Source organism: Drosophila novamexicana, unplaced genomic scaffold (assembly GCF_003285875.2).
Source record: "Drosophila novamexicana strain 15010-1031.04,08,12 unplaced genomic scaffold, DnovRS2.1 tig00000689-arrow-pilon, whole genome shotgun sequence".
Lineage (NCBI taxonomy): Eukaryota > Metazoa > Arthropoda > Insecta > Diptera > Drosophilidae > Drosophila > Drosophila novamexicana.
The window spans coordinates 2,746,246-2,760,098 of NW_020824818.1; the positions used below are offsets into that span (position 1 = coordinate 2,746,246).

General features: G+C 37.5%; 5 protein-coding genes across 7 annotated transcripts in view; 4 read left to right on the top strand and 1 right to left on the bottom strand.

Annotated features, from left to right (window-relative positions):
- Window positions 1–7: 7 nt before the first annotated feature.
- Window positions 8–2,195, top strand: LOC115763308. Of its 3 annotated transcripts, XM_030705806.1 has the most exons (6): window positions 168–191; window positions 244–322; window positions 389–427; window positions 1,374–1,639; window positions 1,702–1,861; window positions 1,925–2,195. In XM_030705806.1, the coding sequence occupies exons 2-6, from the start codon at window positions 265–267 to the stop codon at window positions 2,065–2,067; spliced, it is 666 nt and encodes a 221-aa protein (XP_030561666.1). In that variant the 5' UTR covers window positions 168–191; window positions 244–264; the 3' UTR covers window positions 2,068–2,195. The 3 variants fall into 3 exon arrangements, with proteins under 3 accessions (XP_030561665.1, XP_030561666.1, XP_030561667.1); XM_030705805.1 differs by having other exon boundaries at window positions 8–322; window positions 389–399; XM_030705807.1 differs by lacking the exons at window positions 168–191; window positions 244–322; window positions 389–427 and adding an exon at window positions 1,072–1,290.
- Window positions 2,196–2,450: 255 nt separating this feature from the next.
- LOC115763137 lies at window positions 2,451–3,734 on the top strand. The gene is made up of 2 exons (XM_030705581.1): window positions 2,451–2,709; window positions 2,781–3,734. The coding sequence occupies exons 1-2, from the start codon at window positions 2,466–2,468 to the stop codon at window positions 3,446–3,448; spliced, it is 912 nt and encodes a 303-aa protein (XP_030561441.1). The 5' UTR covers window positions 2,451–2,465; the 3' UTR covers window positions 3,449–3,734.
- A 350-nt stretch (window positions 3,735–4,084) lies between these two features.
- Window positions 4,085–5,424, top strand: LOC115763204. The gene is made up of 2 exons (XM_030705669.1): window positions 4,085–4,751; window positions 5,157–5,424. The coding sequence occupies exons 1-2, from the start codon at window positions 4,170–4,172 to the stop codon at window positions 5,406–5,408; spliced, it is 834 nt and encodes a 277-aa protein (XP_030561529.1). The 5' UTR covers window positions 4,085–4,169; the 3' UTR covers window positions 5,409–5,424.
- A 333-nt stretch (window positions 5,425–5,757) lies between these two features.
- LOC115763205 (coiled-coil domain-containing protein 43) lies at window positions 5,758–6,644 on the bottom strand. The gene is made up of 3 exons (XM_030705670.1): window positions 6,373–6,644; window positions 6,091–6,309; window positions 5,758–6,023 (listed from the first exon to the last, which is right to left on the bottom strand). Exons 1-3 carry the CDS (start codon window positions 6,526–6,528, stop codon window positions 5,775–5,777), a joined length of 624 nt encoding a protein of 207 aa, XP_030561530.1. The 5' UTR covers window positions 6,529–6,644; the 3' UTR covers window positions 5,758–5,774.
- Window positions 6,645–7,654: 1,010 nt separating this feature from the next.
- Window positions 7,655–13,853, top strand: part of LOC115763085 (nuclear receptor coactivator 3) — a 137,190-nt gene continuing 130,991 nt past the window's right edge. Inside the window, exon 1 of the mRNA XM_030705516.1 lies at window positions 7,655–7,675. The gene's annotated coding sequence lies outside the window, so the exon portion shown is untranslated. The remainder of the gene's footprint in view (window positions 7,676–13,853) is intronic.

Genomic DNA, 13,853 nt, shown 5'->3' on the forward strand with positions numbered 1-13,853 from the left:
GCAATATTGTTCCATATCGAATAAATGAAAACTACAGTTTGTTTACATACAACAACTACCTGCCGGTATATAGTCCCGCAATGGAGCCAATTGTGAACCCGAAAGGCATTAAAAAGGAATACGAGAACGGCCATTGTGAATACATTGTGTCTGAGCAATGGCAAAGCAATGAAATAAAACTGGAGCCGCATGTATGTGTTGAGGAAACAGCAGAGCAATTACAAGCAAATAATATTGATATAGAACCCACGAAAATAGCACAGGATGGGGCAATGGAAATGGACACCGCGGCGTACCACGAGGTGCAACGGTCGCAAGCCTTGTGAGCCATAATTATAAAATACAAATCAATCAACTAGTTTTTAAACATATCTTTTATGTCTTACAGATCGAAAGCAGGTAAGAGGTTGCTTATTCGACACTCCTGGTAAGGCTTTAGCCAGTAAAGAAAACTACTTTTTATATGTATGTATGTATATATGTATAAATGAATGCATGCACGTACCTGCTGCTGCCCGTTTTATTAGCAACTTCTTTTTTTGCAATATTGCACTTTAGTTAATGTTAAGCACACGGCACACAATTACAAATATCACTCACAGATTTAAATTTAAATTATTAGCGATCACACACGAATTTTATCACACGAACTAGAACACATTGTTTTCACGTTAATTGCGATCAAAAATAAAAACTATTGCGTTCATTTAATCCCGCACAAATAATGAAAAGAAAAAGCACAAATGGAGCACGAAAGCAAAATTAATGACAGTCGGCTTTTGCGTATTCCTTATGCACAGCAGCCGTGCGGCTCTCTCTCTCTCTCTCCCTCTCTTTTAAGTTTTAGAGAGAATGTCAGCAACTGTGTACGTGTGTGTTATGTATATATATGTATATACATATATAAGTATATACATATGCTGAAGAGAGAATCTTAAAATTAATAGAGAGAAAGAAATTATGTATATGTATATATAAAAGGCTTCACAATTAATAATTACTAAACTGTGAATATTTTTGACTAATATATAACCTGTTTGCACGTAAGTATAAGTACTTTTATTTTACTGTTAAATGAGATAACAATAATAATTGCAATTGTATGTAATATTTTGCAATTTCATTCTCATTGTAGTTCGTTTTAAGGGAAACTGTACATAGCAATAAAATCACACGTTTTACACATATCTAAATTATTTTTATTAAAACTAAGAAAAAGTGAACACTATTCAATTTTATTTGAGCCCGCAGTTTCTTAAGTATTACAATTCCAAAATTTGGCAACTCAAGGTAATCTTTTAAAATACATATGTATAATCATATATTTAACAAAACACAATAATATATATTATTCGTCTGCCTAATCTTTTAAGCTGGAGTTTCAACGAATCTTTCTGCGGGCCAAGCATTTAATCAAATCCTAAGCGAAATACGAACTATGAATGAAGTTTACCAAAGCATGTTCCATACACTAACCGAAGAGATCATAAATCTAAGAAATGAAGTCAGCCAGTTAAGAGCTCTGCCCACAACAGAGAGTGTATCAAATCTCTTGCCAACTCTGCCGCTGCCAACGCTTGTGAAATTTCAGGAATTTGATCAGAAACTCTTGGCGGAAAATGATCTGCGCGTAAATCTGGTCGGTTATCTAGACATATTTTAGAGTTTTTCAAAATAAACAGTTTTGTTTTTATTTGATAGAAGAACTTTCTGCTTCGAGTCGGCGGAAGCGATCTCTCAGCATTTACCAGGCTGGCTTTGCGGCGAATATTATCGGATGAAGCGTCCACAAATATAACTTGGTGTGGCACCAATGACAAGCCCAGTTTCCAAAGCTTTGCCACGTTTAATGTCATAAAAGGTAAGTGCTGGATTTAAGAATATTAAAATTTATATATCACGTACAAACTTGAATCTTTTACAGAAATTGGCTTTCTAAGATTCAGTTATGCCACGGATGTTGATATACACAAAATTTGCCAACAGCATTTTCTGCACGCCAAGGATAGAATAAATAAAAAATTAAAAACTAAAACCAAAAAATTAAATGTTAATGACACAATTTAAGTTCAACTTAATGACAAAAAAGCTTTAGACCAAATATCTATGTAAATATTAATACTATTATTTAAGGTTTAAGGGTGCATTTAAGGGTACTTATGTAGTCTAAAAATACGTAGCTAAAAAAACGAATAGTTAATATATTAGACTTAATTACTGTTTAATAAAATACTGCAATTTAAAGTTTACAAAATTATAAAAAGTATTAAATTATTATAAGATAGCAAGTCATTCAAATAGTTCTTATTGCGCGCTTTAAGGATGGCCCTTTTGGCTGCATAGAGATGAGTAGCGCATAAATGAATTTGCCGATTGTTCCATCCCTAGCTACAGCTGTTTTTTATAAACAACTCGAAGTAATTTTTGCTTGTGATATTTAAAGCTACGGCAAGTAATATTATAAAATGGAACAACTTATAAATGTGAGCTGCATTAAGAAGGAGTACACGGAAGCTAACAATGAAGATAAATACAATGTTAACAAGCATTGGAATGCCAGCAAAGTAAATACAGCAACGAATGTGGACATGGAAAAAGTAACAGTAAATGAATTGGACATAGGACCCATAAAAATAGAGCCGGGTGTTAGCAGAGAGATAAAGATGGAATGTGAAGAAGCACAACCGAAGCTGGAGTCGACAGAGAAAGGTAAATATGATTACTTAAATTCGACAACGACTTTTATAAATATATGTATATTGTAAATACGTCAATTGCAGCTGTAAGCGGCGAGTCCGACTCGCAGCGGGCACGAGCCTCACATCGATTGCCTGCCGTAACCAAATCAAATAATCGCCGCATTATTGTGCGTGAGCTCCATCAACGTCTGCTGAAACTCGACATGGCCGTTAAACCCAACAACAGATCAGCTGCTGATCCACGTTCGTTAGCTCCACCTAAATCCAGCGCACAGCGCATGCGGGAAATGCGACAACGCCGCAGGAAAGCCGACAGTGCAACTCATCCGCCGAATAGACAGCGCATGCAGGATCTGCGTCAGCGTCTTATGAATTTGGAGCAGCCTATCAAGCTGCGCGCCTTTAAAACAAGTAGCCAAAGGAGCCGTGAGCCCCATTCGCGTCTGCTGCAACCGGAAAATGTCCAGAAGCCTGTCCAGACCGAAAACAAATCAAGCGAGACAAGAACTCCGCCCAAATCAAGTGCTCAGCGCATGCGTGAGCTGCGTCAGCGTCGTCGGGATCTTCAGAATGACAATAACCCTGCCGCGCAAAAAAGTAACACCACGAACTCGCGTCCACAGACGCCACCTGATCTGAGCGTAAAGCGAATGCGTGACTTTCGACGGCGTCTTCTGGAACTGGACAAATCTCACAAAGGCAAACACAGCGAGATCATGAGAAAAACTGATGAAGTTCGAATATGCTGACTAATGCAAAAGTTTCAATATTGTTAGACAATTTTATAGACGCTTTTGTGATATTTGAATACAAGTACTGAGAAATGCCAGGTAGCCATTGAAGAGTACTTCATCTAATAGGTTATTCCAATGCAATTACAATTTTCTTAAAATATGTTTTATACTTGTCGCATATGTTTGTGTCCCTTGTAGAGGGCCTACAAATTTCTGCCAAAATACTCCTGATAATCATGGATATAGCTTATTTTGGCGAAAATATTATATGGGCAAAACCTTATTAATATGGCACAGAATGTATAAAGTTTTTACGGAATATCTTTCAAGCAATCAGTTTTTGTTGGCGCTTAATTTCAGGTTCACTTTAATTAACCTTTACGGCTTTAAGTTTTCTTTTGAAAGCTTTTTTGATGCTGCATTTTAATTCGAAGTTCAGCTTACAAATGAAAGTAATAAAAGCTCAATGTGCAGAAAATCCCTGAAAATCCTGACGAATGCAACGCTGCCGCAAGCTTTCAGGCACAGAAAGCTTTTGGAAAGAAGCTGAGAGTCCGGAGACCAAGCAAAACAACCCCCAACATGCACGCTTCTGAGAAGATGTATTGCAATTTTCCCGAGCGATTTGTATGGAGTCTCAACAACAACAATTTTCAGTCAGCTTTGCGACGCAGCAGCCGCGGTCAGCGCTAGAGAAAATACAGGATAGAGACTTTCTGGCAGTTTCAGGTGTAAAATGCGTAGTCGCACCGAACTGGTGACCACCACGTTTGATTTGGACTCCGACGAGGAGGATTACAGTCCCGACGACGATGACTCCGAGGAGGACTGGCGGCCCAACAAGAAGCGCCAACAGAAACAGTCACGTGCCAATGGCAACAGCAGCAGCGGCGGCGGCGATGCTGGCGGCGTAGGACGCAAGCGCAAGGCTGCCTCATCGGCTGCATCCAAAACCAAGAGACGTGCCACTGTGCCTAAGGTAAGCGATGAGGACTTTGAGTCCGTCGATGAGGATGACGATGAGCTGGACACGGATCCAAGCGATGACGATTTCGATAATCCCGGCGCGGCAAGCACTTCCACGTCCAAACGAATGCAGAGTCTGCCGCCCAAGAAGCAGTTCGTTAAATTGACCCAACTGGATTTGTTGCTTAATAAGCGGGATCTAATGGACAAGGATTGGCTGCAGAACAGTCGACTGTGCCTTTGGCGCAAGGATGAGCAAACGAATCTATTGCAGAAATATTTGCGCGTCAAAACGTCACAGGATGCGGCCAAGCCGCAGGAGCAACAGCTGCTCTTTACTTCCAGCTCCGTGGTGAGACATATTTAAATTGAAATTCCCCTTCTATATAAATTGTACAATTACAAGGTACTAATCGTCAGGAGGGGAGATTCTACAGTATATATTTAGATAGAACTGAATTCCTGTACAGAATGAATTGGGTATAAACTGTTATAGGGGATGTGTATCCTGTAGATGAATGAATAATTTTCTACAAGGTTAATAATTGACAAAATTTGGCATTTATTAATTTTACTATACAATTTCAAACGTATAGGAAGAATCGGCTTTAACATAATTTTTCGAGCTAGCCTTGACATTTCAATATTCTCTTAATATGCGTATCTACAAAGTCGTAACAAATCAAACTAATATAAAAACTGTTTTCTATAGAAATTGTTTGGAAATATATCATTTGTATTAAATCTTCTCTTTCAGTATTCAAGCTGGGATGAGCAACACATTCGTGATTTCATAGATGTCAAAGTCAATTGCTTGGATCCTAACAATAGGCGAATAGAGTTAGATGATATAGAGGCTATTAAAAATCTATCTGCAGAGCTACAGGCGGAAAATGAACAATGTCAAAGCGCCGCGGACAATGATGCGAGTGACAATAATGATGGCACAGGTGATCCGGAGCCGGGCTCTGACAAAGACCAGGATGAAAACGAGGAGGATGATTCATAAATTGAAACACTATTAACTACTATTAATTATAAATGAAATGGGTTCTAAACATAATTCCTAGAAGTTATTTAGAAAGTAAAGTTAGCATTAGACATTGAATTAAAAATGCGATTGCTATTTAAATTGAATTTAGTAAAAACAATTTGAAATATCAACTCAATTCGCAACAAAATACATTGATATAATAATTACAATTTGATACTTTGGTAGTTCGATTGCAATACAAAGTATTATATATTAGTATTATTTTGACTGAATTCGTAGAGGTTTTGTTTTTGTTTTCGTTTTAATGTCTCTGGGAGACATCAAAAATTTGCACTGATCTGTGCTGAGGGTGCTTGAAGTGTCAGGCGAGATTTAGTCCGGTTACCGGCGACGTTCCCCTTTGACGGTTTTGCGTTTCTCTTTCTTTTCCTCGCGCAGCTGTTTTTGCTTTTCGCGATCTTCTTTGTCCTTTTGTTTTTTGGCCGCACTTTCTAGGCGCGCCTGCTCGCGCTTCTCCTTGGCCAGATTGGCCACGTCCGACTTGTTGGTATTCGGCGCCACGACGCCCGATCCGCTGGGTTCAGCGCTTTCGCCATCAGTATCCTCGTTCTCCTCCTCGCTGACGGCAGTCTAATGATGGCAACAGACATAACAATTAATTCGAGTTGCTCTCTTTAGTTTTTCAACGTAATCAAACCTGTGAATATTGCGCCAGTATCTGTTGCTTAATGCGCAGCTCCTCCTCGGTGTATTCACGCTCTTTGGCGGCAGGTTGCAGCTTCTGTTGTTCCAGCAGCTTGGCTAGTTGTGCATTCACATCAATGTCCAGACCTTTTTTGGGCGGCTCATCGGCACTGGGATGGCTCTGCAGCCACTTCTGCAATATGCTTGCCACCAGTTCCTCAATGTTGGAAGCCTGCAAGAGTTAGCTGTTCTATATATAAATGGGCTTATTACTGAAAAAGAGGGCTAAGCTTACGCCTGTTCCGCTGAGTATGCCTTCAAGTGCTTCTATTTTTTCATCTTGCGTTTCCTCCTCGCCCTCCAGAATGCCAATTATGTACGCACCAAATACACTTTCATCTGTGTTGAGCAGCCGGAGTTGATCGTTGAGCCATGTTTGAAACTCGCTCATCTTAAATGCAAGGGGCAGCAATTGTATTCCAGTTCCAGGCAAATAAAAGCCGCAAAAGGCAACTAAATTCCGCACACCATGTGAATTAGTGTTGCAAAGCGTTGTAAAAAGAACAGCTGCTTAAAAGTTGTGAAATCAAAGTAAATATTATTCAAAACTATTTTTTATGAACGAGCAGTTTGTAATCGTTTCTTTTTGTCCAATGCATATATATATTTTGCATTTAACATGTGGCTTAATGGTGTTTAATTACCATAAGAATTTATTTTCACCTTTTTGTCAAATGAATATCAAAATAGCTATCGGTATTTGCGTGGTGGCGATGTCTGCCAGTGTGCACAGCTATGTACGTAGCTCCACTCAGCTGTGCGCAACAGTTGTGAACGCAAGCAGTGCTAGCAAGTGTTAAGCTAGTGTTATTAAACGCTGTACTTTTTATTGTTATTAATATATTTTGTGCTGTCGCTTACCATTGAATTTGGGTTTTTAAGGTGTTAAATTGCGTTTTAAATGTTAAATTTCTTACTAGCAATCGTGTGAATGCTATGAAATATGAATCATGAGCTTGGTTTTCGGGATGCGCATACTCACCATACCGCCAAACAGCAAGAGTGTGCAGCTGTTTGTTTTTGTTGCTGCTGCTAGCGAAAACAACAACAATAACCATTCAATTTCATAAACAAATTCCAAGTGCAATCCAAGCTTAAGTTTTTACATGAAGTTTATACAATTGTTACGGTTAGTGCGTAATTGAAAGTGTGCCTGTAGTTGTGTCTATATATGTGAGCGTTCGTTTGTGTCTGTGTGTGTGAGTGTGTTTTTTCCTATTCTGCGTCTTCGTCGCGCTGTAATAATTTACCAACAACAACAGCAACACTGGCAACAACAACAGCAACACTGGCAACAACAACAGCAACACTGGCAACAACAACAGAAAAGCCCCACACGACACCTGCGTTTTGTTTATTTGTTGTTGGGGCGTCATAAACAAAATCTATACAACTACAACACACGCGCAGTTGGCAGTCGGCAGTTAGCAACAAGTGGATAGATATAAAGCCACTCAAACTCGGACTCGCACCAAATACCATCCAAGTAACCAAATCGCCAGCCCCATTTGGCGTGGATTTTCTGTTTAGCTATGCAGGTGAGTTTATATATATATATATATAAATAGACACATTATATATATAAAGCTATTTTATTTTAATTTTCTTCTTACAATGCGTCAATTAGCAATTCTGATTGGCTTCAGTCAGATAGGGCCTACTGCCACCTGTTGCATGGCTTAAATCTGTCTTAAAATATTGTTCTATTGAACTATGCACATTTATTCTAAGTGATTGATTAATTAAACTAGCTTATTAAACATACAACGAATAAATAATAAAGTATATGCATAGTTAATATCAATTAATCAAAACTAATAAATATTTTCTTTGACTAGATTATTATCAAATATTAATTTTAAATTAATTATAAATATATATTTAAGTATTATAAATTTTTCAATTTTGTAAAACAAGCTATTAATTAATTTTATATACTAAAATTGTTTAAAAAATAGCAGAAATTAACTTTGCAAAAAAGTAATTAGGTTTTTCAGAGGCTTACAAAATTTTTGGACATTGCCATTTTAAATTATTCAGAAGTCAAATTTTTCAGTGCAAATAAATTAAACTTAAAAATATATAAAAAAAATAGCAAAAATGCATTGGTCACAAAATTGCACGATATCGAAATGTTCCATTAGAAAAAAATTACAATAATTCATTTAGCCTTTTCATGGCATTTTCCATCCAAGAGCGGTGGATATCAGAACAAATAGTTTTATATAAAGCGATTATCTAAATATTTATCAACTTTAATATTCTTATGAATTTTTGAAATAATTTTTATTTATGTTTCATTCATTTTTATTCATTTAATATATTTTATATAAATTTTATTTTATTTTTAGGCTTAATACTTATTTAATATTTTATGGCGTTATTCTAAGTCATATCTAAACCATATCTCTTTGATCTATATTTATCAATATTAAGATTTTCCTTTTATTATGCACCGTATACTCTGTTTTACTTCGGTGTCGAAATTGAATTGAAATTGGTCGTGAGTTGAGTTGACAAAAAAAAAAACAAGAGTACGAGCTGTTTAGAAGGAATAATTATTTAGTTTTTAGAGTTTCTTAATTTTGTTTGGTGCATTTATTTTAAAACTCTTGTAGAAGGAATTATGAAGAGGAAACTTTTTATATGTCCGTCTGTGTATGTCAGAACCAGCCGGATCGGGCAAATATATTCTAAGTTCTTGTATGGGAAACTATTTTGTTAATCAAGATATCTTGATCAGCATTTGTTAGCTTCACTATGCTTCTTCTATATATACCAAATTTTATTAATATCAAACAACTATATCATATAGTTGACATAGGAACGATCCGCCGAAAATTCAATTCTTTTTTGTTTTTCAAGATGTCTTGAACAAATTTGGCATTTAAAAGCTTAACCATGCTCCCTAAATATGTATCGGACCACTATAACATATAGCTGCCAAAAAGTCGATCGATCGGAAAGTATATTTCTATATGGAATACTGATTTGCTTATCAAGTTATTTTGACCAAACTCTGCATTTTGTCCTTATCCTTACTTTCTCGTTGCGTTTGCTTCAGGTTTTCTTGCCAAATTGTTCTTGTTCCTTGTCCCCTGCACCTGAACAAGTAGTTCCATGGCCAGTGGCTTTTCCAACTTGGCTTCATTGGCTTTTATTTATTTTTAATGGCCCACAAGGCGGGCGTTGTTTATGGGCGCGTGTGTGTGTGTGTGTGTGAGTTGGCCTTTTAGACTTTCTCGTGTGTGCGAGTGCATAATAAAAGCCATTAAAATTAAGTAATTGACGCATGCAGTCGTCGACACCTGGTGCGACTGTAGGCAAAACCGGAAAATGCCGCACAAAGGATATTGTCATAAAGCATCGAACAATAAATAAAGCCGAGTCTTCTCAGCCAGCATCTCTGTAGCGCTGTGTACAATCTTTTTTGCATGCATTTCTGAAATTCTGCAATTTATTTCACCTGGTCTGGTGTTCTTAACGCATCGCATTGGCCCATTAAATTGAAAGCCTCTTAAAATATCAGCCAGCTCATAAAATTCACACGTTTAGTCGCTGGGCCAGAAAATCATCCGGCTACGGTTTTAACTGCCCGACGAGGCATTAACCTGATTTCCTCACTGTAAATGTAGCATGTATAGTAGCATGTTTTATGCATATGCATACGCTATATTAACACCCCTTGATCAAACTGCAAGGCATATACATATATTTTGTTGTGTCAATTTTATAGTTAAGTGACAGACTTATTTGTGCCCGACTGTTTCCAGAAGGGTTTGCTATTTCGATTATTTTATATTTTACAAATTTGATTGAATTACATATTAACAAGTAAGAGGTTCTAGTCGGCAGCTCCCGACTAGTGGATACCCTGAACCCTCTTCTTCCATCATCAAATGCATATATATATATTCTATATTAGAAGCTATATGTCAAGTTTGGTGACTCTAGTTCCTATTATTTACCAAAATTTCCCAAAAAACAGGATATCGATATCGATTTTTATCGATTGCTTGGAAACGGAGTAACGGAGTAAACCCGATCCGCGTGGGAACTAGGAGCATCTACATCTAAAATTTCAAGTCTCTAGTTCTTATAGGTTCTGAGATCCTTGCGTTCATACATACGGACGGACGGACGGACAGACAGACGGACATGGCTAGATCGACTCAGCTATTTATGCTGTTCAAGAATATATATACTTTATGCGGTCGGAGTTGCTTCCTTCTACCTGTTACATACATTTGGCTTTCGCACAAATACAATATACCCTTATACCCATTTTTAATGGGTTCAGGGTATAAAAAGCCAAACTTCGTGAAAATCGGATGAGATTTCACCTAGTTATGGGGGTGGTAAATTTTGACCAATGTCATTTCGACTAAAAAATCGGTGTCGAGATTTGAATGCCACAATAATCTAGTGGGAAACCCATGAAGAAAAAGCCAAACTTCGTGAAAATCGGATGAGATTTGACCTAGTTATGGGGGTGGTAATTTTGACCCATGTCTATATACGAATCTTGGGGTAAGATTTGGACATGAATTTCGACTAAAAAATCGGTGTCGAGATTTGAATGCCACACTAATCTAGTGGGAAAACCATGCAGAAAAAGCCAAACTTCGTGAAAATCGGATGAGATTTGACCTAGTTATGGGGGTGGTAATTTTGACCCATGTCTATATACGAATCTTGGAGTAAGATTTGGACATGAATTTCGACTAAAAAATCGGTGTCGAGATTTGAATGCCACACTAATCTAGTGGGAAACCCATGAAGAAAAAGCCAAACTTCGTGAAAATCGGATGAGATTTGACCTAGTTATGGGGGTGGTAATTTTGACCCATGTCTATATACGAATCTTGGGGTAAGATTTGGACATGAATTTCGACTAAAAAATCGGTGTCGAGATTTGAATGCCAGATTAATCTAGAGGGAAAATCATGAACAAAAAGCCAAACTTCGTGAAAATCGGATGAGATTTGACCGAGATATAGGTGTGGTCATTTTTGACCCATGTCTATATACGAATCTTGGGGTAAGATTTGGACATGAATTTCGACTAAAATATCGGTGTCGAGATTTGAATGCCACATTAATCTATTGGGAAAACCATGAAGAAAAAGCCAAACCTCGTGAAAATCGGATGAGATTTGCCCGAGATATTGGGGTGGTAAATTTTGACCCATGTCTATGTACGAATCTTGGGGTAAGATTTGGACATGAATTTCGACTAAAAAATCGGTGTCGAGATTTGAATGCCACATTAATCTAGAGGGAAAATCATGAACAAAAAGCCAAACTTCGTGAAAATCGGATGAGATTTGACCGAGATATAGGTGTGGTCATTTTTGACCCATGTCTATGTACGAATCTTGGGGTAAGATTTGGACATGAATTTCGACTAAAATATCGGTGTCGAGATTTGAATGCCACATTAATCTATTGGGAAAACCATGAAGAAAAAGCCAAACTTCGTGAAAATCGGATGAGATTTGGCGAGGATATGGGGGTGGTAATTTTTGACCCATGTCTATATACGAATCTTGGGGTAAGATTTGGACATGAATTTCGACTAAAAAATCGGTGTCGAGATTTGAATGCCACATTAATCTAGAGGGAAAACCATGAAGAAAAAGCAAAACTTCGTGAAAATCGGATGTGATTTGACCGAGTTATGGAGGTATTAATTTTTGACCCATGTCAATATACGAATCTTGGGGTAAGATTTGGACATGAATTTCGACAAAAAAATCGATGTTCAGATTTGAATGTCAGATGAATCTAGGAGGAAAACCATGAAGAAAAAGCCAAACTTCGTGAAAATCGGATGAGATTTGACCGAGTTAAGGGGGTGGTAATTTTTGACCCATGTCCATATACGAATCTTTGGGGTAAAATTTGGACATGAATTTCGACTAAAAAATCGGTGTCGAGATTTGAATGCCACATTAATCTAGAGGGAAAACTATGAAGAAAAATCCAAACTTCGTGAAAATCGGATGAGATTTGACCGAGTTATGGGGGTGGTAATTTTTGACCCATGTCTAGATACGAATCTTGGGGTAAGATTTGGACATGAATTTCGACTAAAAAATCGGTGTCGAGATTTGAATGCCAGATTAATCTAAAGGGAAAACCATAAAGAAAAAGCCAAACCTCGTGAGAATCGGATGAGATTTGACCGAGATATAGGTGTGGTCATTTTTGACCCATGTCTATATACGAATCTTGGGGTAAGATTTGGACATGAATTTCGACTAAAAAATCGGTGTCAAGATTTGAATGCCACATTAATCTAGTGAGAAAACTATGAAGAAAAAGCCAAACTTCGTGAAAATCGGATGAGATTTGACCGAGTTATGGGGGTGGTCATTTTTGACCCATGTCTATATACGAAAATTGGGGTAAGATTTGGACATGAATTTCGACTGAAAAATCGGTGTCGAGATTTGAATGCCAGATGAATCTAGGAGGAAAACCATGAAGAAAAAGCCAAACTTCGTGAAAATCGGATGAGATTTGACCGAGTTAAGGGGGTGGTAAATTTTGACCCATATCTATATACGAATCTTGGGGTAAGATTTGGACATGAATTTCGACTAAAATATCGGTGTCGAGATTTGAATGCCACATTAATCTATTGGGAAAACCATGAAGAAAAAGCCAAACTTCGTGAAAATCGGATGAGATTTGGCGAGGATATGGGGGTGGTAATTTTTGACCCATGTCTATATACGAATCTTGGGGTAAGATTTGGACATGAATTTCGACTAAAAAATCGGTGTCGAGATTTGAATGCCACATTAATCTAGAGGGAAAACCATGAAGAAAAAGCAAAACTTCGTGAAAATCGGATGTGATTTGACCGAGTTATGGAGGTATTAATTTTTGACCCATGTCAATATACGAATCTTGGGGTAAGATTTGGACATGAATTTCGACAAAAAAATCGATGTTCAGATTTAAATGTCAGATGAATCTAGGAGGAAAACCATGAAGAAAAAGCCAAACTTCGTGAAAATCGGATGAGATTTGACCGAGTTAAGGGGGTGGTAATTTTTGACCCATGTCCATATACGAATCTTTGGGGTAAAATTTGGACATGAATTTCGACTAAAAAATCGGTGTCGAGATTTGAATGCCACATTAATCTAGAGGGAAAACTATGAAGAAAAATCCAAACTTCGTGAAAATCGGATGAGATTTGACCGAGTTATGGGGGTGGTAATTTTTGACCCATGTCTAGATACGAATCTTGGGGTAAGATTTGGACATGAATTTCGACTAAAAAATCGGTGTCGAGATTTGAATGCCAGATTAATCTAAAGGGAAAACCATAAAGAAAAAGCCAAACCTCGTGAGAATCGGATGAGATTTGACCGAGATATAGGTGTGGTCATTTTTGACCCATGTCTATATACGAATCTTGGGGTAAGATTTGGACATGAATTTCGACTAAAAAATCGGTGTCAAGATTTGAATGCCACATTAATCTAGTGAGAAAACTATGAAGAAAAAGCCAAACTTCGTGAAAATCGGATGAGATTTGACCGAGTTATGGGGGTGGTCATTTTTGACCCATGTCTATATACGAAAATTGGGGTAAGATTTGGACATGAATTTCGACTGAAAAATCGGTGTCGAGATTTGAATGCCAGATTAATCTAAAGGGAAAACCATAAAGAAAAAGCCAAACCTCGTGAAAATCGG

What these genes read in the sequence shown, in the direction of transcription:
- LOC115763204 (XM_030705669.1), top strand. Translation starts at nt 4,170, where the DNA reads ATGCGTAGTCGCACCGAACTGGTGACCACCACGTTTGATTTGGACTCC. An exon ending in TCTTTACTTCCAGCTCCGTG is followed by an intron (nt 4,752 to 5,156) that starts GTGAGACATATT and finishes CTTCTCTTTCAG; the next exon opens with TATTCAAGCTGGGATGAGCA.
- LOC115763308 (XM_030705805.1), top strand. Translation starts at nt 81, where the DNA reads ATGGAGCCAATTGTGAACCCGAAAGGCATTAAAAAGGAATACGAGAAC. An exon ending in ATGATCTGCGCGTAAATCTG is followed by an intron (nt 1,640 to 1,701) that starts GTCGGTTATCTA and finishes TTTATTTGATAG; the next exon opens with AAGAACTTTCTGCTTCGAGT. An exon ending in CACGTTTAATGTCATAAAAG is followed by an intron (nt 1,862 to 1,924) that starts GTAAGTGCTGGA and finishes AATCTTTTACAG; the next exon opens with AAATTGGCTTTCTAAGATTC.
- LOC115763205 (XM_030705670.1), bottom strand. Translation starts at nt 6,528, where the DNA reads ATGAGCGAGTTTCAAACATGGCTCAACGATCAACTCCGGCTGCTCAAC. An exon ending in GCATACTCAGCGGAACAGGC is followed by an intron (nt 6,310 to 6,372) that starts GTAAGCTTAGCC and finishes TAACTCTTGCAG; the next exon opens with GCTTCCAACATTGAGGAACT. An exon ending in TACTGGCGCAATATTCACAG is followed by an intron (nt 6,024 to 6,090) that starts GTTTGATTACGT and finishes TGCCATCATTAG; the next exon opens with ACTGCCGTCAGCGAGGAGGA.
- LOC115763137 (XM_030705581.1), top strand. Translation starts at nt 2,466, where the DNA reads ATGGAACAACTTATAAATGTGAGCTGCATTAAGAAGGAGTACACGGAA. An exon ending in GCTGGAGTCGACAGAGAAAG is followed by an intron (nt 2,710 to 2,780) that starts GTAAATATGATT and finishes CGTCAATTGCAG; the next exon opens with CTGTAAGCGGCGAGTCCGAC.